The 27302-nt window shown below is 38.6% G+C and overlaps 1 protein-coding gene across 6 annotated transcripts in view; it reads right to left on the bottom strand.

The window, feature by feature from the left end:
* GDPD4 (glycerophosphodiester phosphodiesterase domain containing 4) overlaps positions 1-27302 on the bottom strand; it is a 177868-nt gene that overhangs the window by 37981 nt on the left and 112585 nt on the right. For all 6 annotated transcript variants that reach the window (XM_058687680.1, XM_058687682.1, XM_058687677.1 and 3 more), the window contains 3 exons: positions 10487-10634; positions 6392-6474; positions 5610-5656 (listed from right to left, as the gene is read on the bottom strand). In XM_058687680.1, coding sequence (XP_058543663.1) covers positions 5610-5656; positions 6392-6474; positions 10487-10634 — 278 coding nt within the window. The remainder of the gene's footprint in view (positions 1-5609; positions 5657-6391; positions 6475-10486; positions 10635-27302) is intronic.

Genomic DNA, 27302 nt, shown 5'->3' with positions numbered 1-27302 from the left:
AATGAACAAATCAGGAGACTATAGATGCTGGAGAGGATGTGGAGAAACGGGAACCCTCTTGCACTGTTGGTGGGAATGAAAATTGGTGCAGCCGCTCTGGAAAGCAGTGTGGAGGTTCCTCAAAAAATTACAAATAGACCTACCCTATGACCCAGCAGTAGCACTGCTAGGAATTTACCCAAGGGATACAGGAGTATTGATGCATCGGGGCACTTGTACCCCAATGTTTATAGCAGCACTCTCAACAATAGCCAAATTACGGAAAGAGCCTAAATGTCCATCAACTGATGAATGGATAAAGAAATTGTGGTTTATATACACAATGGAGTACTACAGGGCAATGAGAAAGAACGAAATATGGCCCTTTGTAGCAACATGGATGGAACTGGAGAGTGTGATGCTAAGTGAAATAAGCCATACAGAGAAAGACAGATACCGTATGTTTTCACTCTTATGTGGATCCTGAGAAACTTAACAGGAACCCATGGGGGAGGGGAAGGAAAAAAAAAAGGAGGTTAGAGTGGGAGAGAGCCAAAGCATAAGAGACTCTTAAAAACTGAGAACAAACTGAGGGCTGATGGGGGGTGGGAGGGAGGAGAGGGTGGGCGATGGGTATTGAAGAGGGCATCTTTTGGGATGAGCACTGGGTGTTGTATGGAAACCAATTTGACAATAAATTTCATATATTTAATAAAAAATAAAAAAATTAACTTTTACTTTTTTTCATTTTCTCTATTTTTGGGGTATCTTCTATTTCATTGATTCCTGCTATCTTTATTCTTTCCTTCCTTTTACTTGGGGAAAAATTTATTCTTCTTTTTCTAGATTCTTGAGGTAGAAACCTTATCAATATTAAGCTTTCTTCATTCTAAAATTTAAAGTTACAAATTTCCAAGTCCTGCTTTAGTTTTACCCCACAAATTTCACTATTGTATATGCATTACCTTTTGAAATATTTTATTTCTCTTGTGATTTATCCCTTGATAAATCAACTTGATGTTTAGAAATACATTAATTTCCAACATTTAGAGACTTACCTAGTATTTTATTAAAGCTCATTTCTTTTTTTAATTTAATTTTTTAAAATTTACATCCAAATTAGTTAGCATATAGTGCAACAATGATTTCAGGAGTAGATTCCTTAGTGCCTCTTACCCATTTAGCCAATCCCTCCTCCCACAACCCCTCCCGTAACCCTCAGTTTGTTCTCCATATTTATGAGTCTCTTCTGTTTTGTCCCTCTCCCTGTTTTTATATTATTTTTATTTCCCTTCCCTCATGTTCATCTGTTTTGTCTCTTAAAGTCCTCATAGGAGTGAAGTCATATGATTTTTGTCTTACTCTGACTAATTTCACTTAGCACAATACCCTCCGGTTCCATCCGCGTAGCTGCAAATGGCAAGATTTCATTCTTTTTGATTGCTGAGTAATACTCCATTGTATAGATACACCATTTCTTCTTTAGCCATTCATCCATCGATGGACATTTGGGCTCTTTCCATACTTTGGCTATTGTTGATAGTGCTGCTATAAACATGGGGGTGCATGTGTCCCTTCGAAACAGCACACCTGTATCCTGTGGATAGATGCCTAGTAGTGCAATTTCTGGGTCATAGGGTAGTCTATTTTTAGTTTTTTTGAGGAACCTCCATACTGCTTTCCAGAGTGGCTACACCAGCTTGCATTCCCATATTAAAGCTCATTTCTAATTTAATTTTGTTATGGTCACAGAGCATACTTTAAGATTTCAGTCTTCTTAAATTTATGTATTGAGACTTGTTTTATGGCCTGTCATGTGGTCTATTTTGGCAATATGCCATGTCCATTTGAAAATATTATATAGTCTGCAGTTGTTGTGTATAATGTTTTATGTCAGTTAGGTCCATGTGGCTGTAAGTGTTATTCAGACTTCAATAACCTTTCTGATTTTATTTTTTGTGTTTCATTGTTCTTGCAGGGACTGAGAGAGGAATGTTAAAATGCCCAAGCATTATTTCTCTCTTTCAGTTTTTGTTTCATGTATGAAGTTTATACAGAGCTCTAATTATAATGCCTTCTTGCTATACTGACCTTTTCATCACTTATGAAGTCTTTGCTTCCACTAACGCTCCATGTTTTGAAGTCTATTTTTTTCAGATGTTATATCTTATGCTTACTGTTTTTCCATGCCATATCATTTTCCCATTCTTTCATTTTTAATCTTTTGTTGTCTATTTAAATATTTCTTTTAAAAAAACTTTTATGTTTTTATTTTATTTTGAGAGAGACAGAGCAGGAGCAGCAGAGGGGCAGAGAGAGAGAGGGAGACACAGAATTTGAAGCAGGCTTCAGGCTCCGAGCTGTCATCACAGAACCTGACGTGGAGCTTAAACTCACTGATGGTGAGATCATGACCTGAGCCGAAGTTAGACGCTTAACTGAGTCACCCAGGTGCCCCTTAAATATTTCTTTTGTAGACAACATATGGTTAGGTCCTGCTTTTTTCTATCCAGTCTGACAATCTCTACTTTGATGTATCTGCTCCATTTATATTTTATGTAATTAATAAATGGTTGGATTTAAGACTATCACGTGTCAACTTGTTTTCTGTTTGTTTTGTCTGTTATTTTACTTCCTTTGGTCTCTTTTTCCTGAATCTATCTGCTATAAGATATTGTCCTGCTGATTTTGAATAAGTAAGCTGCCATGTTGTCAGAGGGCCATATGGGTGCGACCTGAAGGTGGACTCCAGGAACTCAGAGCAAACCCTGCCAACAGTCATCAAGGAAACAGAAACAACTTCAGTTCTACCACTTACAATTGAGTAAGGAATTAAATTCTTCCAACAACTAGTCTCAGATGAGATTGTAGTCTAGGCTGATACCTTGATTTTAGCCTGGGAGACTCTTAAGTAGAGGACCCTATTAATCCGTGCCTGAACCCATGGCCCACAGAAACTGTGAGATGATAAATTTGTATTATTTTAAGCTGCTAGGTTTGCAGCAATTTGTTACACAGCAATAAAAAACTAATAGATACAGAAATAGAATCTACTCAAGAGGAAGCAGAGAAATTAATAGGCTACAAATAACAACAAACAGAGTCTCAGCAACCAATGGGATAATATCAAACTTTCTCATATCTATGTAATCGGGAACCCCAGAAGAGGGTAGGAGCAAGAAAATATTTGAAAAAATGAAGCCTGAAAATGTATCAATTTGATGAAAATTATACTGACTGATCTAAAAGTTCAGCGAACCCCAAGCAGGATAGATAGACACACACATACTCATACATAACAAAGTAAACCATAATCAAATTATTGAAAACCAGTAGTAAAAAGAACAATCTTAAAAAGCAGCTAGAGAAAAAGGACATATTACAAGTAGAGGAACAAAGATAAAACGGAAGACTTTTTTTTTTTTTTGGTAAGACCTTTCATAAGAAACTATATGAGGCAGAAGACAAAGGACTGACTTCTTTACAGTGTTGAAAAATACATCCTAAAGCTAGAAAGATGAATGCCTTATGGTGGCAGCAGCAGTTGCACCAGTACATGCCCATCCTGGAGGTTGTTGTGGTGCAAGATGTGATACTGTACTTAGTGTCTGGGGTTCTATTCTCTTCAGCCCCAGTGGATCTGGGCTGTGGTTTTGGCTTCAGTCTTCCCTGTACCTTCCCCGATTCTAAATTTGGTCCTGTACCTTCTAGGTATCTCTTGGAGGCACCCAAACAGCCTTTCAATACACTTTTTTTCTGCTTAGATCAGGCAAAATTGGTTTCTGTAACAGACAACTAAAAACTTAAAAAAAAAAAAACAAGAAAAATTCTTAATTTTTTATTCACCTTATTTTCTTATCATCATTTCAATATGGTAGGGAGTTGAGGTCAATTTAACTAAGTAATTTTTCCTTCATTCATACATACACATTCTTTGAATTTTCCTTCAAAACTTTCTCTCCCATCCATACTTTCATTATCATTTTCATGTGTTGTTGTTGTTGTTTTTTCCAATTCCTGGCTCTATTACTGTTTTGGGCTACATTTTGGGCCCCTCAAGTTCACACGTGGAAGCCCCAAACCCCAGCACCTCAGAACTGGACTATATTTGGAAATAGGGCCTTTAAAGAAGGGATTAAAATCAGGCCTAATACAATACGATTGGAGAAAAGAAAATGTGGACACAGAAAGGCACTGAGTGTATGTGTGCGCACAGAGATAAGGCTGTATGAGGACACAGCAGGAAGATGGCTACCTGCAAGCCAAGGAGAGAGGCCTCAGAAGAAACCAAACCTGCTCACACATTGATCTTGGCCTTTTAGACTCTAGAACTGAGAATATAAATTTCTGTTGTGTAAGCCATCCAAATTGTGGAATTTAGTTATAGCAGTCCCAGTTTACTAATACAACTACTGAAAATAATAAGGTAGCTAGAATAAAGCCTTCAGACTTATTACCAGACAGCAGAGTGATCTTAAAATCCATATAACTCAAAAATTACTTAAGATCTTTCTGAGATCTAAGAGATTTGGGTGAACTTAGTTTGATCCTTCAGTTTCACAGTATTCAAGAGGATTGCCCTCCACTTAATTTATTCAGGTTTCTGAACTTATTTTTTCATGGTCCCTGTGGATCCATTCCTGCAACTCTTAAAGTATTCTATCGGTTCAACCCTCTGCCAGCTGGTGCACGGTGTTTCAGGATCTTCACCACTATCCACGAGAAATTAAATTAATTCATGATTCTGTGACCGTACCAACTTTACCTAAGGCTCCAGGAACTGTGGAAGAAAACTGTATTGTGTATGGCACAGTCCTTTGCCTCCAATCGGCTTCTCCTTTGACATTGCACTGGCTTTCCAACCACTCACTGTGTTATTATCCCCACAACCTCCTGAAAAATAAAATCTAGCTTCCCTTCCCCTTACTGGGCCTATCTCACTTCCTCAGTCCCTGAGTTATTCTTCTAAATAAGAGTTATTCTGTTATTCTATCCCTTTACACAGAAATCTAAGCATATTGCTCCCTTGTTCAAAGCTCATTTGCCATCTCTTGATTACTTATATGCAGAGCCTAGACTCTAGTCCAGCATTTCAGGATCTCTGCAGTTTTCTCCCTCCACCCTCCAACATACATCACCCACAACTGAAGGCCCATAAAACACATTCATCTCTCACTGGCATGGCAGATACTATGGTAGCTGGACCTTGGTGCCTGGACCAATGGTGTCAACCGCTTTTGCTTCCTTCCTCACTGTTCTTTGGGTGTCAGCCCTCCCTTCCCTTGGGCCACTTCCATAGACAGCTTTCAGTTATCTTCAGCCCTTCTCAGAATGCCTGGCACAAAGGGGGTACTCAATAACTGTGTGGTGAATTAATATATGAACAAGTGAACAAATAAACACCCATGCTCAAAATCTTCCAAGAGGCCTCACTGCCAAAGGATAAGTCCAAAATGAAGCCTGATATCAGGGGCTTTCCAGCCTATATTTCCCAACTTATCCCTGGTCCCCACCTCCCACTTTCCACAGACTCTCTCAGTTCTTGTCAGAGACATGAAAAGCAGGCCCCACATCCTGGAGGCAACGGGTAAGGATGAAGAGACAGGAGAAGGCTAAGCCTCTGACGTTACCTGTGTGAATGCTGTTATTGAACATTTCTTTTTTGCTCTCTCTCCACCTAGAAGGAAACAGACCACCCATGAGTCTCACGGGCCTCTTCCAAAAAAGACAATAATCCAAGGCAATAGGCAGAAAAGAAACATTATCCAAATTCTCACTTAGGTACAGGGTTTATACTTTCTTCTTTAAAGGATAACTCACAAATGAAGAAATGATGGGCATGATGAGGTCAAACAACTATGGACTCCTCTAGCTAAAATTCTGCTACCTGGATGTTCCCTTTCCCACCTTGAATCTTGCAATCCTATAGCATTTGCCCTGCAAGGATTCTCAAATGTCATCTTGGACAGATAATAAGACTATAGCCTAGAAAGAAGCAGTTCACCCAGCAACTGAGGACCATAACCAGGGCTACAACCCGGGCTTCCCAGTTTGTGAACTTGCTTTGTTTCATGGAAGGTGGGAGTTGAGGCACTTGTTCTGTACAACCTTCAACCCTTGTCCTTTTCTAACTGGTCTATAATGAATCTGTAGTAACAGGATTTGACTAGGCTTCAGTGAGAGTCCATATCCTTAGAATATTGTCCTGTGTTGAGGTGGCAGAAAGGGTGTGAGGAGCTACAGGCAGCATGAGAAGAAATGACAGGTTCAAATTACAAACACTGTCTTCCTGAAAGCCTGCCACGTGGAATTACAGGAAGAGTCTTAAGGGTTTTTTTCTGAACTTTACATAAGAAATACTTACACTTTTATCTTGGGAAAAATTCATTTAAAATAGCAACTATATGCTTACCAATGAAAATAAAATATGGCAAAAATGAGAACTGCAGAAACACTATCCATGAGAAGCCACATGAACATATAGTAACCTGGTGTCTGCAAAACAGAAAACAAAACAGTTTAAAAACTACAGTTGGAAAGGATTTCAGATCACACGGGCCAAGTCCTATGCTCTCCTGCCAGGGTTGGGGGGAAGAGCAGGGGAAAGGCTGAGCAGGTAAAGAAACTTTGACTGATGTGGTGGTCTCAAACACAGAGAGTACCTGCTGATATCCTAACAATCACCCCTTAGATGTGCAGGGGACTCTACACGGGACAAAGCACTTCATACTCTTTATCTCCCTTAACCCTCAGAGGAGTCCCAGAGAAGTCACATAGCAAGTCTATTCTGGACCTAGGACTCCATAGCTCAAGTTTCTTGACTTCTACCCCTCTGTGTTTTCATAGTACTGCTTCCCAAATCTGGCTGCACATCCAAGCATACCTGGACACCTTTGAGTAATACAGGGTCCTAGGTCTCACTACATATCTCAGAAACTACCATTTCTGCATTTTCATCTGCTTCTCGGATGATGCTGAAGCAACTGGACTGTGAGCTAGAGTCTAGGAATTTTTGTTCTAAATCATCATGTTTCAAATAAGTATGCTGAAATTAGAACTCCCCCTTAGCTAATGTTTCCCCTTCTCCATGCTCCTTGCCTGAATCACCCATCACCCAGAGCTCCATCTCCTTGGTCCTCTTGTGTGAGTTCTGTAATTCCCTGATTTGATCCTCCCTTTCCAACTCCATTGTTCCCTCTCCGTTGGGTCTGGGACTTTTTTTTCTTGAGCCATTCCTCACCTTATCCCAGGGTCTTTCTGTGGAGTGAATACTAACATTAATAATGACAGTAACACTAATGGTCATGATGACAACAACTAACAATTAATTAATTAGCATCATAGAGCTAAGGAAGTATTCTAAGCACTTTAAAGGTGTTTTCACACTTCATCCTCACCACAGCCCACTAAGCAGGTACAGTAGAAAACATTTAACCAACTTCCACTAAACCCAGGCTCTTAATCCCCTCTGGGAAACAGTGACTGATAGCTTGGCCTGCTACAGAATGCCCACCAGGTGAGCTGTCCATTTACTAAGAATCAGTCGTTCTTGGGGCGCCTGAGTGGCTCAGTTGGTTAAGTGTCCAACTCTTGATTTTGGCTCAGGTCACGATCTCCCAGTTCATGGGATCGAGTCCTGCGGCTGGCTCTGCTAACAGCTTGGAGCCTGCTTGGGATTCTCTCTCTCTGTCCCTCCCCTGCTGTTGTCTGTCTGTCTGTCTGTCTGTCTCTCTCTCTCTCTCCCTCTCCCTCTCCCTCTGTCTCCCTCTCAAAATAAATAAACCTTAAAAAAAAATCCTTAAAAAGAATCAATCGTTCTTTCTCCTTAAATGGCTTAGAACAGTTGTACTTGTTATAACTGTGCAGTGTAATTAAATGTCACTTAAATCTAAGTGAAAAAGAAGTATGTCATTTTTAAGAAAACTAAGCCAATGCTTTGAAAATCTCAATGAAGAAAGAACAGGTCATTAAAAAATAAACTGCAACTGAATGAGGTGTGAGTGAAACACTGTGAGAGACTAGGGTAAAAGGATTATGAAAATCTGGGTAAATCCCTCATTCAGACTATTTCTCCCAATGACTTTGTTGTTTAAAGAAACAAAACTTAGAGGTCATAGCTGGTTTATTCAGCTGTTTAAATAAGCAAGTGAATACAGTATTCAATCAGCTAAAGTAACCTCAAAGACCTTGACTCTCTGTTACAAGGTAAATGAATATTTTAAATTAAAATAAAATGTGTGAAGTATGTATGTGACAGATTGTTTATAAATATGACCACAACATTCCTCCCAAAATGCAGGTGTGTGTGCAGTGTGATTTTGCTGTTCCTCCCCATCAAGAAATGAAGTCTATTTCTCCACTATTCCACCTTGAATCTAGACTTGGCCATGTAATTTTCTTTGGCCAATGGAACATTAGCAAATATCACACCTAAAAAACCCTGAAAACTGCATGTGCATTAGGGCTTGACCTCTCTTGCAGCTGGGAATCCACTGCCACCAGGTGAACATGCTCAAGCTGGCTTCCTTGAGGATGACTGACAACATGAACAGAGACATCAGTCATCCCAGGAAGACACTAGACATAAGAATGCGGCCATCCTAGACCAAGCTGGCTCAGACCAGAAGACCATTGAGCTATCATAAAGGATATAAAAAAAAAATGTTTGTTTGAGGCACTACATTTTAGCTGTCTGTTTTTAAGTAGTAAAGGCTGATCGACTGTGAAATAGATAGATAGATAGATAGATAGATAGATAGATAGATAGATAGATGATTTCCCACTTTAACTTTTTCAATTAACAGACCAGTGATCAGACTAGACTATGGTGGATAAAAATACTTCTGTTGTACTATCATTATCCCTAATTTACTAATAAATAAACTGAGGCACAGACAGGTTAACTAACATTTCCAAATTTACACAGTAAGTGGTAGAGCCAAGATTTGGATTTTCCTGAACAAAGAGGTGATGGGTCCTTTAAAAAAAGCCAGGCATAGGAGAAAGGCATAAAAGAAAACCTTATAGTTTTTGAATTTTGAATCACATGAATTTATTATCAATTCAAATAGTATTAATTCAAGTATTAAAATAAAAAGCTTTATTTAATAAAACTTCATTTAATATATGGAAAGGGACAACTTTGAAACATTACTGACTTAGGGGATAGGATTACGGAGTGGGGTGTTGCTTTCTGATGTATGTATTTTTGTAATGATTAAATTTCATACAATTAACAGATTTACTTTGTAATCAATTTTTTAAAAGAAAATGTTAGAAAACATATAGTACACATATGAAGGAAAATTATACAAGGACAGACAAGTAGCAAGGCTTCACCTATGCCAAGGGACCTGCCATCCAAGGTTTCCTTCAGGGTCATCTCCAGAAAGTTGCCCAAGCTACCAAGAAATAAGGTGTCAGTAATTTTACACAGCTACCAGAAGGCCTCAATGCAGTCCGGCTCCATGAGATTGTGACCTTGACCCTGATCTCCTTTCTTCTGGTTGTGACCCTAAACAAGGGCTAGTGAGGCTGGAGGTGTGGACAAGGCAACATGAAATAATTCTTCTCCTCAGTTAGGCTTCTATGCCTAAAGGTTTACCTTTCAAGGCAACTTGGAGTCTGGGTTTTTACTCTCAACTGGACACTTTTATTCTGAATTGAGTCTTTTTGGTGACTGAAAGTAAAATTTAAAAATTACCTAAGAGTAACTAGAAAAGTTATGGGACTGGAGTAAGATTTCATTCAGGAGCAGGGAAAGCCTACCTCACAGAGCAGTTTAAAGAGTCAATGGAGAGAAATTAAGCTGTTTTCTCTCATACACTATTGTGTTCCACTCAGTCAACCTACTCTACACAGATAAGAAAAACAAGCTCTGCAGCAGTTAACTGGTTAGTTAGCCAGGGCTGTTTCCACAGATAGTAAGCGATAGGATTTAGCTGGGATTATAACCCAAGTATTCAGGTCCCCAAACCTCTGGCAATAAGCAGCAGCAGGGCTAGGAGGGGCAATTAAGCTAGGTGGCTGGACAATGGTTCTCTTTTTCAGAAGGATTTTGTTCAGGACATACAGGTTTTTTCCTACAGCCCCTGTCACTATCACTGCATCTAGAAAGGTGGAGCTACAGTAACAAAACTCTGGAGTCAGACCTCATTTTGAATCTTGCATCATGCAACCATGTCCAAGAATCTTAGTATCTGAAAACTTGTTTCTTCATAGAGATAATGAAAGTGAGTAACTCAGAGGAACAAATTACATACTGCATGAAAAACACACTGTGAAGATTTGGTAAACAGCAATTATTATAACAATACTAATTTCTCCCTGCAAATCACAGAAGGATCTGGGTGAGAGAAGGGAGAATGCCTCATCTCCAATATCATAGAACTTTCTGCTTTTAAGTAGCTCTCCAGGTGTCTGCACAGTGGACAATGTAGGTGTGGGGTAAGGGACTTAGACTCCTACTGTAACAGACTTGGAAGAACAATCTGGACAACCAGCTCACCATGAAGAAGTAAGGGTGATTTAGCTGACTCAGGGTCTGAATGTTGTCTGTGGTCACTGAGTGAATCCTGGAGCACCAGGCCAGTGAGTAGAGCCAAGGCTCATTGACGATATATAAATTGATGTTGATGTTAGCTGCTTTATAATCTCTGGAATAAAAACAGAACCCACAGGTGATTTAGTCTGAATCTAGACTTAATCTCACTTTCCTCATCTAAAAGGGTAACAGCCACCATGCTTGTGAGAGGCTGTTACTTAAAACACTAGAAGCAGCTGGTCCTGTAGCAACTTATGACATGCTACGCAGAATGGGTTCTTGTTGCAATGAGGTAAAGGACTGGAATTAATACCTCTGCTCCTATACCAACAATGGTGTATTAGTAAACTGGATATCCTAAGGAAAAAAAAGAAAAACTAGGGAAAAAAGAGAAAGCACTATTTGTAGCATTTGCCAATTTCCATGGTATAAATACGCCTACCATAGTCAATTTCAAGCTACCACTGGTAAAACAGATTTGCAAAGTTTCTAACTATTTAATAACTGGCTTCCATGAGCTGGCATAAACCAGCTCCAGCACATGACTGTATAGCAACTCTACTTACTTTCATCAGAGTACTTACCACACTCTACTATATTTATCTGCTTTCCTATTAGTCTTCTTTACTTGACTATAATCAAATTAAAAGTAGAGACTGTGTATTATTCATTCTTGTATATCCATTACTTAGCATAATACCTGCCTTCATAAATGGTAAATGAAGGACTGAAGAAATAAATTTAAATATTATTTAAATTTCAAATGTAAAAAAATTTTACAAGTCCTGAGTAGAGGGAATGAAACCAAATGTTTCCCAATACACAAAATATCAGCAGATACTTGTGCATTCTTTATAGAGAAAAGAAGAAAATAAGTATTGGAATACCTAGCAATTCTGGTCAAGTTGTCATTTTCAGGGATTTAAATTTCTCACAAAATACACCATGTAAATGGCTTCAAGAACTGTTTTAATTTTTTTAAATATAATTTACCATCAAGTCAGCTAAATTGGCAGAATAAATAAAAACATATGATCCAACTATATGCTGTCTTCAAGAAACTCATTTTAGACCCAAAGATACAGATAGATTGCAAATGAAAGAATAGAAAAAAGATATTCTGTGCAAATAGTAACCCAAATCAGCAGAGGTGGCTATACTGACGTTAGACAATATAGGCTTTATATCAAAAAAGGTAGTAAGAGACAAAGAAAGACACTATATATTAATAAAAGGTTCAATACAGTAAGAAAATATAACAATTATAAACATTTACACACCAAATGACAGGCCAGGAAAAGGTACAGAGCAAAACCTGATAGAACTGAAGGGAAAAACAGACCAATTTGCAGTAATAATTGGACACTTCAATACCCTACTCTCAATAATGGAATGAACAACCAGATCAAAGATAAGTAAGGAAATAGATGACTTAACACAAGAAACTAACTATACAGAATACAGACATATACAGAATACTTAACAATAATAGCATACACATTATTCTCAAGTGCACATAGGACATTTTGCAGGATAGGTCATATGTTAGGCCACAGATTAAGTCTCAATACATTTAAAAAGATACCATACAAATTATCCTTTCCAACCACAAGCGGATGAAGCTAGAAATCTGTAACACAAAACTGGAAAATTTACACATTCATGAAAAATTATACCACACACTTTTAAACAATCAATGCATCAAAAAATCACAAGGGAAATTAGAAAATACTTATAAATGAATGGAAATGAAAACATAACATACCAAAACTCATAGGACGAAGCAAAAGTGGTACAAGGGAGAAACTTATAACTATAAATGCTTATATTAAAAAAATAAAAAATCTTAAATCAACAACCTATCTTTATATCTCAGAGAATTAGAAAAAGAACAAATTGACCCAACATAGCAAAAGGAAGAAAATAATAAAGATCACAGCTGATGTAAATTAGAGAAAAGAAAACCTATAGGGAAAAATCAATGAAACCAAAAGTTACTTCCTCGAATAAGATCAACAAAATTACATTCAGTTAGATGAACTAATAAAAAAGACTCAAAGTACTGAAATCAGAAATGAAACTAGGGATATTACTACCAATTTGATAGAAATAAAAAAAATATAAGAGAGTACTATGAACTTTTTACCCTCAACAAATTTGGTAACATAGATGAAATGGACAAATTCCTAAAAACACAGAACCTACCAAGACTGAATCATGAAGAATGAAAAAATGTGAATATATCTATAATGAGTAAGGAGACTGAATCATTAGCCAAAAATATCCCAAAATAAAGTCCTAGATCCAATGACTTCACTGGTGAATTCCACCAAACATTTAAAGAACTGTGAAGAGCGAAAGTTCGACTTCTTTCTTGACAATTTTGATGCTTTTTATTTATTTTTGTTGTCTAACTGCTTAGGCTAGTACTTCGAACACTATTTTGAACAACAGTGGTGAGAGTGGATATCCCTGTCGTGTTCCTGATCTTAGGGGGAAAGCTCTCAGTTTTTCCCCATTGAGGGTGATAGTGGTGGGTCTTTCATACATGGCCTTTATGATGTTGAGGTATGTTCCTTCTATCCTTACTTTCTTGAGGGTTTTTATCAAGAAAGGATGCTGTATTTTGTCAAATGCTTTTTCTGCATCTATTGAGTGGATCATGTGGTCCTTATCCTTTCTTTTATTAATGTTATGACTCACAATGATTGATTTGTGGATATTAAACCAGCCCTGCTTCCCAGGAATAAATCCCACTTGATCATGCTCAATAATTCTTTTAATGTATCATTGGATCCAATCTGGTAGTATCTTGTTAAGACTTTTTGCATCCATTTTTATCAGAAAAATTGGTCTATAGTTCTCCTTTTTAGTGGGGTCTTTGGTTTTGGAATCAAGATAATGCTGGCCTCATAGAATGTGTTTGAAATTTTTCCTTCCGTTTCTATTTTTGGAACAGCTTCAAAAGAATAAGTATTAACTCTTCTTTAAATGTTTGGTAAATACTCCTGGAAAGCCACCTGGCCCTGGACTTCTTTATTGGTTATGGGTCTTTTCAAATTTTAGATTTCTTCCTGTTTCAGTTTTGGTAGTTTATGTTTCTAGGAATTTGTCCATTTCTGCCAGATTGCCCAATTTGTTGGTATAAGTTGTTCATAATATTCTCTTATTATCCTTTGTATTTCTGAGATGCTGGTTGTCATCTCTCCTCTTTCATTTGTGATTTTATTTAGTTTGGTCCTTTCCTTTTCTTTGTGATAAATCTGGCTAGGGGTTTATCAGTTTTTTAATTCTTTCTAAGAACCAGCTCCTGGTTTTGTTGATCTGTTCTGGTTTTTTTATTTTGATATCATTAATTTCTTCTCTAATCTCTATTATTTCCTTTCTTCTGCTGATTTTGGCCTTTATTTGCTGTTCTTTTTCTGGCTTCTTTAGGTGTAAGGTTAGGTTGAGTATTTAAGACATTTCTTCCTTCTTTAGGAAGGCCTGGATTGGTATATACTTTCCTCTTATGACTACCTTTGCTGCATCCCAGAGGTATTGGACTGTAATGTTTTCATTTCCATTGGCTTCCATGTACTTTTTAATTTCCTCTTTAATTTCTTGGTCAAGTCATTCATTCTTTACTAGAATGTTCTTTAATCTGGAAGTATTCTTGGTCTTTCCAAATTTTTCTTGTGGTTGATTTCAAGTTTCATAGCATTGTGTTCTGAAAATATGCCTGGTATGATACCAATCTTTTTGTACTCCTTGAGGGCTAATTTATGACCTAGTATGTGATCTATTCTGTAGAATGTTCCATGTGCACTCGAAAAGAATGTGTATTCTACTGCTTTAAGATGGAATGTTATGAATATATCTGTTAAGTCCATTTGGTCCCATGTGTCATTCAAAACCATAATTTCCTTGTTGATTTTTTGCTTAGATGATCTGTCCATTACTGTAAATGGGGTGTTAAAGTCCCTTACTATTATGGCATTATTATCAATGAATTTCTTTATGTTTATGCTTAATTGATGTATACATTTGGGTTCTTTCAAGTTGGGGGAATAAATATTTACAATTGTTAGCTCTTCTCGATGGACAGACCCCTTAATTATGACATAATTCCCTTCTTCATCACTTGTTACACTTCATCTTTGTCTTAAAATCTAGTTTGTCTGATATAAGTATAGCTACTCTGGCTTTCTTTTTTTTTTAGGTTTATTTTTATTTATTTATTTATTTATTTATTTATTTATTTATTTATTTATTTATTTTTTAATATATGAAATTTACTGTCAAATTGGTTTCCATACAACACCCAGTGCTCATCCCAAAAGGTGCCCTCCTCAATACCCATCACCCACCCTGCCCTCCCTCCCACCCCCCATCAACCCTCAGTTTGTTCTCAGTTTTTAACAGTCTCTTATGCTTTGGCTCTCTCCCACTCTAACCTCTTTTTTTTTTTTTTTTTCCCTTCCCCTCCCCCATGGGTTTCTGTTACGTTTCTCAGGATCCACATAAGAGTGAAACCATATGGTATCTGTCTTTCTCTGTATGGCTTATTTCACTTAGCATCACACTCTCCAGTTCCATCCACGTTGCTACAAAAGGCCATATTTCATTCTTTCTCATTGCCACGTAGTATTCCATTGTGTATATAAACCACAATTTCTTTATCCATTCATCAGTTGATGGACATTTAGGCTCTTTCCATAATTTGGCTATTGTTGAGAGTGCTGCTATAAACATTGGGGTACAAGTGCCCCTATGCATCAGTACTCCTGTATCCCTTGGATAAATTCCTAGCAGTGCTATTGCTGGGTCATAGGGTAGGTCTATTTTTAATTTTCTGAGGAACCTCCACACTGCTTTCCAGAGCGGCTGCACCAATTTGCCTTCCCACCAACAGTGCAAGAGGGTTCCCGTCTCTCCACATCCTCTCCAGCATCTATAGTCTCCTGATTTCTTCATTTTGGCCACTCTGACTGGTGTGAGGTGGTATCTGAGTGTGGTTTTGATTTGTATTTCCCTGATGAGGAGCGACGTTGAACATCTTTTCATGTGCCTGTTGGCCATCCGGATGTCTTCTTTAGAGAAGTGTCTATTCATGTTTTCTGCCCATTTCTTCACTGGGTTATTTGTTTTTCGGGTGTGGAGTTTGATGAGCTCTTTATAGATTTTGGATACTAGCCCTTTGTCCGATGTGTCATTTGCAAATATCTTTTCCCATTCCGTTGGTTGCCTTTTAGTTTTGTTGGTTGTTTCCTTTGCTGTGCAGAAGCTTTTTATCTTCATAAGGTCCCAGTAATTCACTTTTGCTTTTAATTCCCTTGCCTTTGGGGATGTGCCGAGTAAGAGATTGCTACGGCTGAGGTCAGAGAGGTCTTTTCCTGCTTTCTCCTCTAAGGTTTTGATGGTTTCCTGTCTCACATTCAGGTCCTTTATCCATTTTGAGTTTATTTTTGTGAATGGTGTGAGAAAGTGGTCTAGTTTCAACCTTCTGCATGTTGCTGTCCAGTTCTCCCAGCACCACTTGTTAAAGAGACTGTCTTTTTTCCATTGGATGTTCTTTCCTGCTTTGTCAAAAATGAGTTGGCCATACGTTTGTGGGTCTAGTTCTGGGGTTTCTATTCGATTCCATTGGTCTATGTGTCTGTTTTTATGCCAATACCATGCTGTCTTGATGATGACAGCTTTGTAGTAGAGGCTAAAGTCTGGGATTGTGATGCCTCCTGCTTTGGTCTTCTTCTTCAAAATTACTTTGGCTATTTGGGGCCTTTTGTGGTTCCATATGAATTTTAGGATTGCTTGTTCTAGTTTCGAGAAGAATGCTGGTGCAATTTTGATTGGGATTGCATTGAATGTGTAGATAGCTTTGGGTAGTATTGACATTTTGACAATATTTATTCTTCCAATCCATGAGCAGGGAATGTCTTTCCATTTCTTTATATCTTCTTCAATTACCTGCATAAGCTTTCTATAGTTTTCAGCATACAGATCTTTTACATCTTTGGTTAGATTTATTCCTAGGTATTTTATGCTTCTTGGTGCAATTGTGAATGGGATCAGTTTCTTTATTTGTCTTTCTGTTGCTTCATTGTTAGTGTATAAGAATGCAACTGATTTCTGTACATTGATTTTGTATCCGGCAACTTTGCTGAATTCATGTATCAGTTCTAGCAGACTTTTGGTGGAGTCTATCGGATTTTCCATGTATAATATCATGTCATCTGCAAAAAGCGAAAGCTTGACTTCATCTTTGCCAATTTTGATGCCTTTGATTTCCTTTTGTTGTCTGATTGCTGATGCTAGAACTTCCAGCACTATATTAAACAGCAGCGGTGAGAGTGGGCATCCCTGTCGTGTTCCTGATCTCAGGGAAAAAGCTCTCAGTTTTTCCCCATTGAGGATGATGTTAGCTGTGGGCTTTTCATAAATGGCTTTTATGATCTTTAAGTATGTTCCTTCTATCCCGACTTTCTCAAGGGTTTTTATTAAGAAAGGGTGCTGGGGGCGCCTGGGTGGCGCAGTCGGTTAAGCGTCCGACTTCAGCCAGGTCACGATCTCGCGGTCCGTGAGTTTGAGCCCCGCGTCGGGCTCTGGGCTGATGGCTCGGAGCCTGGAGCCTGTTTCCGATTCTGTGTCTCCCTCTCTCTCTCTGCCCCTCCCCCGTTCATGCTCTGTCTCTCTCTGTCCCAAAAATAAATAAAAAAACGTTGAAAAAAAAAAGAAAGGGTGCTGGATTTTGTCAAAGGCCTTTTCTGCATCGATTGACAGGATCATATGGTTCTTCTCTTTTTTTTTGTTAATGTGATGTATCACGTTGATCGATTTGCGAATGTTGAACCAGCCCTGCATCCCAGGAATGAATCCCACTTGATCATGGTGAATAATTCTTTTTATATGCTGTTGAATTCGATTTGCTAGTATCTTATTGAGAATTTTTGCATCCATATTCATCAGGGATATTGGCCTGTAGTTCTCTTTTTTTACTGGGTCTCTGTCTGGTTTAGGAATCAAAGTAATACTGGCTTCATAGAATGAGTCTGGAAGTTTTCCTTCCCTTTCTATTTCTTGGAATAGCTTGAGAAGGATAGGTATTATCTCTGCTTTAAACGTCTGGTAGAACTCCCCTGGGAAGCCATCTGGTCCTGGACTCTTATTTGTTGGGAGATTTTTGATAACCGATTCAATTTCTTCGCTGGTTATGGGTCTGTTCAAGCTTTCTATTTCCTCCTGATTGAGTTTTGGAAGAGTGTGGGTGTTTAGGAATTTGTCCATTTCTTCAAGGTTGTCCAATTTGTTGGCATATAATTTTTCATAGTATTCCCTGATAATTGTTTGTATCTCTGAGGGATTGGTTGTAATCATTCCATTTTCATTCATGATTTTATCTATTTGGGTCATCTCCCTTTTCTTTTTGAGAAGCCTGGCTAGAGGTTTGTCAATTTTGTTTATTTTTTCAAAAAACCAACTCTTGGTTTCGTTGATCTGCTCTACAGTTTTTTTAGATTCTATATTGTTTATTTCTGCTCTGATCTTTATGATTTCTCTTCTTCTGCTGGGTTTAGGCTGCCCTTGCTGTTCTGCTTCTATTTCCTTTAGGTGTGCTGTTAGATTTTGTATTTGGGATTTTTCTTGTTTCTTGAGATAGGCCTGGATTGCAATGTATTTCCCTCTCAGGACTGCCTTCGCTGCGTCCCAAAGCGTTTGGATTGTTGTATTTTCATTTTCGTTTGTTTCCATATATTTTTTAATTTCTTCTCTAATTGCCTGGTTGACCCACTCATTCGTTAGTAGGGTGTTCTTTAACCTCCATGCTTTTGGAGGTTTTCCAGACTTTTTCCTGTGGTTGATTTCAAGCTTCATAGCATTGTGGTCTGAAAGTATGCATGGTATAATTTCAATTCTTGTAAACTTATGAAGGGCTGTTTTGTGACCCAGTATATGATCTATCTTGGAGAATGTTCCATGTGCACTCGAGAAGAAAGTATATTCTGTTGCTTTGGGATGCAGAGTTCTAAATATATCTGTCAAGTCCATCTGATCCAATGTGTCATTCAGGGCCCTTGTTTCTTTATTGACTGTGTGTCTAGATGATCTATCCATTTCTGTAAGTGGTGTGTTAAAGTCCCCTGCAATGACCACATTCTTATCAATAAGGTTGCTTATGTTTATGAGTAACTGTTTTATATATCTGGGGGCTCCGGTATTTGGCGCATAGACATTTATAATTGTTAGCTCTTCCTGATGGATAGACCCTGTAATTATTATATAATGCCCTTCTTCATCTCTTGTTACAGCCTTTAATTTAAAGTCTAGTTTGTCTGATATAAGTATGGCTACTCCAGCTTTCTTTTGGCTTCCAGTAGCATGATAAATAGTTCTCCATCCCCTCACTCTCAATCTAAAGGTGTCTTCAGATCTAAAATGAGTCTCTTGTAGACAGCAAATAGATGGGTCTTGTTTTTTTATCCATTCTGATACCCTATGTCTTTTGGTTGGCGCATTTAATCCATTTACATTCAGTGTTATTATAGAAAGATACGGGTTTAGAGTCATTGTGATGTCTGTATGTTTTATGCTTGTAGTGATGTCTCTGGTACTTTGTCTCACAGGATCCCCCTTAGGATCTCTTGTAGGGCTGGTTTCGTGGTGACAAATTCCTTCAGTTTTTGTTTGTTTGGGAAGACCTTTATCTCTCCTTCTATTCTAAATGACAGACTTGCTGGATAAAGGATTCTCGGCTGCATATTTTTTCTGTTTAGCACACTGAAGATATCGTGCCAAGCCTTTCTGGCCTGCCAAGTTTCAAAGGAGAGATCAGTCACGAGTCTTATAGGTCTCCCTTTATATGTGAGGGCACGTTTATCCCTTGCTGCTTTCAGAATTTTCTCTTTATCCTTGTATTTTGCCAGTTTCACTATGATATGTCGTGCAGAAGATCGATTCAAGTTACGTCTGAAGGGAGTTCTCTGTGCCTCTTGGATTTCAATGCCTTTTTCCTTCCCCAGTTCAGGGAAGTTCTCAGCTATAATTTCTTCAAGTACCCCTTCAGCACCTTTCCCTCTCTCTTCCTCCTCTGGGATACCAATTATGCGTATATTATTTCTTTTTAGTGTATCACTTAGTTCTCTAATTTTCCCCTCATACTCCTGGATTTTTTTATCTCTCTTTCTTTCAGCTTCCTCTTTCTCCATAACTTTATCTTCTAGTTCACCTATTCTCTCCTCTGCCTCTTCAATCCGAGCCGTCGTGGTTTCCATTTTGTTTTGCATTTCGTTTAAAGCGTTTTTCAGCTCCTCGTGACTGTTCCTTAGTCCCTTGATCTCTGTAGCAAGAGATTCTCTGCTGTCCTATATACTGTTTTCAAGCCCAGCGATTAATTTTATGACTATTATTCTAAATTCACTTTCTGTTATATTATTTAAATCCTTTTTGATCAGTTCATTAGCTGTTGTTATTTCCTGGAGATTCTTCTGAGGGGAATTCTTCCGTTTGGTCATTTTGGACAGTCCCTGGAGTGGTGAGGACCCACAGGGCACTTCCCCCGTGCTGTGGTGTATAACTGGAGTTGGTGGGCGGGGCCGCAGTCCGACCTGATGTCTGCCCCCAGCCCACCGCTGGGGCCACAGTCAGACTGGTGTGTGCCTTCTCTTCCCCTCTCCTAGGGGCGGGATTCACTGTGGGGTGGTGTGGCCCGTCTGGTCTACTTGCACACTGCCAGGCTTGTGGTGCTGGGGAGCTGGCGTATTAGCTGGGGTGGGTAGGCAAGGTGCACGGGGGCGGGAGGGGCAGGCTTAGCTCGCTTCTTAGGTGATCCACTTCAGGAGGGGCCCTGTGGCAGCGGGAGGGAGTCAGATCCGCTGCCGGAGGTTTGGCTCCGCAGAAGCACAGAGTTGGGTGTTTGCGCGGAGCGAGCAAGTTCCCTGGCAGGAACTGGTTCTCTTTGGGATTTTGGCTGGGGGATGGGCGGGGGAGATGGCGCTGGCGAGCGCCTTTGTTCCCCGCCAAGCTGAGCTCTGCCGTCCGGGGGCTCAGCAGCTCTCCCTCCCTTTGTCCTCCAGCCTTCCCGCTTTCTGAGCAGAGCTGTTAACTTCTGACCTCCCAGACGCTAAGTCGCGCTTGCTGTCGGAACACAGTCCGTCCGGCCCCTCCGCTTTTGCCAGCCCGACTCGGGGGCTCTGCTTGGCCGGCGAGCCGCCCCTCCGCCCCGGCTCCCTCCCGCCAGTCCGTGGAGCGCGCACCGCCTCGCCGCCCTTCCTACCCTCTTCCGTGGGCCTCTCGTCTGCGCTTGGCTCCGGAGACTCCGTTCTGCTAATCCTCTGGCGGTTTTCTGGGTTCTTTAGGCAGGTGTAGGTGGAATCTAAGTGATCAGCAGGACGCGCGGTGAGCCCAGCGTCCTCCTACGCCGCCATCTTCCGGAACTCCTCCCTATTTTTATTTATTTTGAGAGAGAGAGAGAGCAAGCAGGAGAGGGGTACAGAGGGAGACAGAATCCCAAGCAGGCTCCATGCTATCAGCACAGAGCCTGATGCGGGGCTCAAATTCATAAAACATGAGACCCTGACCTGAGCTGAAACCAAGTTTCAGCCACTAAACCAACTGAGCTACCCAGGTGCCCCATCTTTTGACATCCATTAACATGATAGTTCTCTATCCCCTCACTTTCAATCTGCAGGTCTCTTTAGGTCTAAAATGAGTCTCTTGTAGGCAGCATATTGATGGGTCTTGTTTTTTTATCTATTCTGAAACCTTATGTCTTTTAATTGGAGCATTTAGGCCATTTACAATTAGAGTGATTACGGAAAGATATTGTGTTGCCTGTAGAGTTGGTGTTTCTGATAATGTTCTCTAGTCCTTTCTAGTCTTTGTGACTTTTGTTCTTCTTTGTTTTATTTTTATTTTTCTCCAGAGTCCCCCTTACGATATCTTGCAGGGCTGATTTAGTGGTCACAAACTCTTGTTAGTTTTTGTTATCTGGGAAATTCTTTATCTCTCCTTCTATTTTGAATGACAGCTTTGCTGGATAAAGAATTTTTGGCTGCATATTTTTCCCATTCAGCATATTGAATATATCTTGCCACTCATTTTTGGCCTGCCAACTTTCTGTGGACAGATATGCTGCAAACCTGATCTACCTTCCCTTGTAAGTTAAGGACTTTTTTCCCTTGTTACTTTCAGGATTCTTTCCTTGTCTGTGTATTTTGTGAATTTGACTATGGTGACTTGGTGATGGTCAGCTTTTGTTGAATCTAATGGGAGTTCTCTGTGCTTCTTGAATTTTGATGTCTGTGTCCTTCCCCAGATTAAGAAAGTTTTCAGCTATAATTTGGTCACATAAATGGTCCCTTTTTCTTTCTCTTCATCTTCTGGGACTCCTATACTTGAATTTCATTCCTTTTTAATAAGTCACATGGCACCCTATGTGGAAGACCCAAAATACTCCACCAAAAAACTACTAGAGCTGATATATGAATTCAGCAAAGTCACAGGATATAAAATCAATGTACAGAAATCGGTTGCATTTCTATATACCAATAACAAAGCAACAGAAAGAGAAATCAAGGAATCTATCCCATTTACAATTGCAACAAAAAAACATAACATAACCAGGAATAAACCTAACCAAAGAGGTAAATGATCTGTATGCTGAAAACTATAGAAAGCTTATGAAAGAAATTGAAGAAGACACAAAGAAGTGGAAAAACATTCCATGCTCATGGATTAGAAGAAAAATATTGTTAAAATGCCAATGCTTCCCAAAGCAATCTACACATTCAATGCAATCCCTATCAAAATGCCACCAGCATTCTTCACAGAGCTAGAACAAACAATTCTAAAATTTGTATGGAACCAGAAAACATCCAGGATAGGCAAAGTAATGTTGAAAAAGAAAATCAAAGCTAGAGGCATCACAATTCCGGAATTCAAGCTGTATTACAAAGCTGTAATCATCAAGACAGTATATAGGTACTAGTCCAAAAACAAACAAATAGATCAATGGAATAGAATAGAGAACCTAGAAATGGACCCACAAATATATGGCCAACTAATGTTCAACGAAGCAGGAAAGAATATCCAGTGGAAAAAGACAATTTCTTCAGCAAATGGTGTTGGGAAAACTGGACAGCGAAATGGAGAAGAATGAACCTGGACCACTTTCTTACACCATACACAGAAATAAACTCAAAATGGATGAAAGACCTAAATGTAAGACAGGAAGCCATCAAAATCCTCAAGGAGAAATCAGGCAAAAACCTCTGTGACCTGGGACTCAGCAACTTCTTACTCAGCACATCTCCAGAGGCAAGGGAAATAAAAGCAAAAATTAACTACTGGAATCTCATCAAGATAAAAAGCTTCTGCACAGCCAAGGAAACAATCAACAAATAAAAGGCAACTGACAGAATGGGAGAAAGTAGTTGCAAATGATGTATCAGATAAAGGGTTAGGAACCAAAATATGTAAAGAACTTACCAAACTCAACACCAAAAAAACAAATAATCCAGTGAAGAAATGGGCAAAAGACATGAAAAGACCCATTTCCAAAGAAGAGATACAGATGGCAAACAGACACATGATAAGATGCTCAATATCACTCATCATCAGAGAAACACAAATCAATGAGATATGTAAAACCACAATGAGATACCACCTCACTCCTGTCAGAATGGCTAAAGTTAACAACTCTAGATTTTTATCCAAAGGATACAGAAATGCTTATTCGGGGCACAGGCATCCCAATATTTAGAGCAGCACTATCAACAATAGGCAAAGTATGGAAAGAGCCCATATGTCCATCTGAACTGATGAATAAATAAAGAAGATATGGTATGTATACACACAGACAGACACACACACACACACACACACACACACACACAATGGACAATGGAATACTACTTGGCAATCAAAAGAATGAAATCTTGCCATTTGCAACATGGATGGAACAAGAATATATTATGCTAAAGGAAATAAGTCAGTCAGAGAAAGATAAATAAATATCATATTATTTCACTCACATGAGGAATTTAAGAAACAACACAGATGAACGTGGGGGAAGGGAAGGAAAAATAAGATAAAAACAGAGAGGGAGGCAAACCATAAGAGACTCTTAAATACAGAGAACAAACTGAGAGTTGCTGGAGGGGTATTGGGCAGGGGGATGGGCTAAATGGGTGATAGGCATTAAAGAGGACACCTGTTGGGATGAACACGGGGTGTTATATGTAAGTGATGTATCACTAAATTCTACTCCTGAAACCATCATTACAATGTCCTTGGATTTAAATAAAATTTTACAAATATAATAATAATTTGAAAAGACATAAAGAGGAACTAATACCAACCCATTAAGAAGGCTACATCAAAAAACCAGAAAACACTGATATGGAGGATGTGGAGAAATTGGAACCCTTGTATAATGCTGGCATAGCTGTTCTGGAAACCAGTATGACCGTTCTTCAAAATATTAAAAATGGAATTATTTTTGAAATTTATTTATTTAAACTCAAGTTAGTAAAATGGCAAAAAGTAACAATAAAAAAGGAGAGATAAAATGTTTCTCAGATACACTAAAGTTACAGGAGTTCATCACAACTAAATCAGCTTTATAAGCAGCTTTATAAGAAAGAGTTAAGGAGAATTCTTTAAGTAAAAAGAAAAGGCTACAATTAGAAAATTATGAAAGGAAAAAAATTCACAGTTAAGAGCAACCATAGATTAATCACTTATAAAGCCAGTAAAGAGGTTAAATCACAAAAACGGTAAAACTAATCATATCTATAAAAATTAGTCAAAGGATACACAAAATAAAAAGATGTAAAATATGACATTATATCCATAAAATGTGGAGGGGAAGTAAAAATTAGTGCTTTTAGAATGTGCTCAAACTTAAGTGACCATAAACTTAATGTAGACTGCTACGCACTGAAGATGTTATATATAAATTCAATGGTAACCACAAATTAAAAACCTGTAATATATACACAAAAATTAGAGAAAGGAATCCAAGCACACCACCAAAGAAAGCCATCAATGCACAGGCAAGAGAGCAAGGGAAGAAAACAAGAACAGAGAAAACTACAAAGCAACCATGAAACAAATGTAAAATGGTAATAGGTACATATATATCAACAATTACTTTAAATGTAAGCAGACTAAGTGCTCCAATCAAAATACAAAAAGTGACAGAATGGCTAGAAAAAGTAAGACCAATCTTATGCTGATTGGTTCAGGCTGACTCAGTTCAGGCCTGAAGACACATATAGACTGAAAGTGAAAGGATGGAAAAACTTATTCCATGCAAATGGAAGCAGGGGGAAAAAAAGGCCAGGGTAGCAATATTTATATCAGACAAAATTGACTTTAAAACACAGACTACAACAAGAGACACAGAAGGGCACTACATGATGATAATTAATCCAACAAGAGGATATAACAACTCTAAGTATCTATGCACACAACACCTTAGCACCTATTCAAATATTAGCAGTAATAAAGGGAGAAGATGACAGTAACACAATTATAGTAGGAGACTTTAACACTACTCTTAAAATCAATGGATAGATCACTCAGACAGAAAATCAACAAAGGAACACTGGCTTTGAAAGATACATTAGACCTAACAGATATATACAGAATATTCCATCCACAAATAGCAGAATATTTTTTTAATTGCAACAGGGAACATTCTCCGGAACAGATCATGTTAGTCCACAAAACAAGTATCAATAACTTTAGCAAGACTGGAATCACATCAAGCATCTTTTCCAAATACAACAGCATGAAACTTGAAATCAATTATAAGAAAACAAACTGGAAAAACCACAAATACATGGAGGCTAAACAACATGCTACTAAACAACCAATGGATCAACAAAGAAATCAAAGAGGAAATAAAATATACATAAACACTGCAGCACCTGGGTGGCTCAGTTGGTTAAGCATCTGACTCTTGATCTCAGCTCAGGTCATGAACTCACGGGTTCGTGAGTTTGAGCCCGGCATCAGGCTCCACACGGGAAACTACTTGGAATTCTTTCTCCTTCCCTCACTCTCTGCCCCTCACCTGCTTACATTCTCCCTCTCTCTCTCTCTTTCTCTCTCTCTCTCTCTCTCTCTCTCTCTCTCTCTCTCTCTCTCTCACACACACACACACACACACACACACACACACAAAACATACATACACATATATATATGTGTGTATATATATACATATACATACTGGATGGCTCAGTTGGTGAAGCGTCTGACTTCGGCTCAGGCTATGATCTTGTAGTTTGTGAGTTTGAGTCCCAGGTTGGTCTCTGTGCTGACAGCTAAGAGCCTGGAGCCTGCTTCAGATTCTGTGACTCCCTCTCTCTCTGCCACTCCCCCACTCACATTCTGTGTCTCTCAAAAAATAAACGTTTAAAAAATTTATAAAAAAAATAAAGTGAACCATTTTCTTACTAAACCCTACACAAAAATAAACAAAATGAAATAAAGGCCTAAATGTGAGACCTGAAACCATAAAACTCTTAGAATAAATCATAGGCATTAGGCCTTAGAAACAGGAAAAAAAACAAGCCTTAGAAGAGGAAAAAAAGCAAAAATTAACTATTGGGATTACATCAAAATGAAAAGCTTTTGCACAGCAAAGGAAACCATCAACAAAATGATAAGGCAACCTACTGAATGGAAGAAGATATTTGCAAATGATATATCCAATAAGGGATTAATATCAAAACCTGCAAATATCTTATAAACTTAACACCCAAAAGCAATCTGATTTTTAAAATTGACAAAGAATCTGAACAGACATTTTTCCAAAGAAGACATACAAAAAGATGCTCAATCTCATTCATCATTAGAGAAGGGCAAATCAAAATCACAATGAGATATCACCTTACACCTGTCAGAATGGCTGGTAATAAAAAGGGAAGAAATAATAAGGGCTGGTGAAGAAACCCCTGTGCACTGTTGGTGGGAATGTAAATTAGTACAGCCACTGTAGAAAAGAGGATGGGTGTTCCTCAAAAAATTAAAAATATAAATACCATAAGACCCAGTAATTCCACAACTAGATATTTACCCAAGAAGAACAAAAATGATCTCAAAAAGATATATGCACCCCTACGTTTATTGGAGATTTACAAAAACCAAGATATGGAAGCAGCTCAAGTGTCCATCAAAAGATGAATGGATAAAGATGTGGTATATTTATACACAATGAAATATTACTCAGCCATAAAATAGAATGAGATCTTGCCATCTGTGATAACACAGATGGACCTAGAAAGTATCATGCTAGGGGCGCCTGGGTGGCGCAGTCGGTTAAGCGTCCGACTTCAGCCAGGTCACGATCTCGCGGTCTGTGAGTTCGAGCCCCGCGTCAGGCTCTGGGCTGATGGCTCGGAGCCTGGAGCCTGTTTCCGATTCTGTGTCTCCCTCTCTCTCTGCCCCTCCCCCGTTCATGCTCTGTCTCTCTCTGTCCCAAAAATAAATAAAAAAAAAAAACGTTGAAAAAAAAAAAAAAAAAAAAAAAAAAAAAAAAAGAAAGTATCATGCTAAATGAAATAAGTCAGACACAAAAGGACAAATACCATATGATTTCAATTATATGTGGAGTCTTAAAAACAAAGTAAATGAATAACCAAACAAATAAGCAAATGCAATAACAGACCCATAAATATAGAGAACAAACTAATGGTTGCCAGGGGGGAATAACAGTCATAGGGATAAAAGATACAGCATAGGGAATATAGCCAATGGTACTGTAAGAGCCTTATATGGTGACAGATGGTAG

This window comes from Neofelis nebulosa, chromosome 10 (genome assembly GCF_028018385.1).
Source record: "Neofelis nebulosa isolate mNeoNeb1 chromosome 10, mNeoNeb1.pri, whole genome shotgun sequence".
Classification (NCBI taxonomy): domain Eukaryota; kingdom Metazoa; phylum Chordata; class Mammalia; order Carnivora; family Felidae; genus Neofelis; species Neofelis nebulosa.
This window is presented reverse-complemented; position numbering and strand designations above follow the sequence as displayed.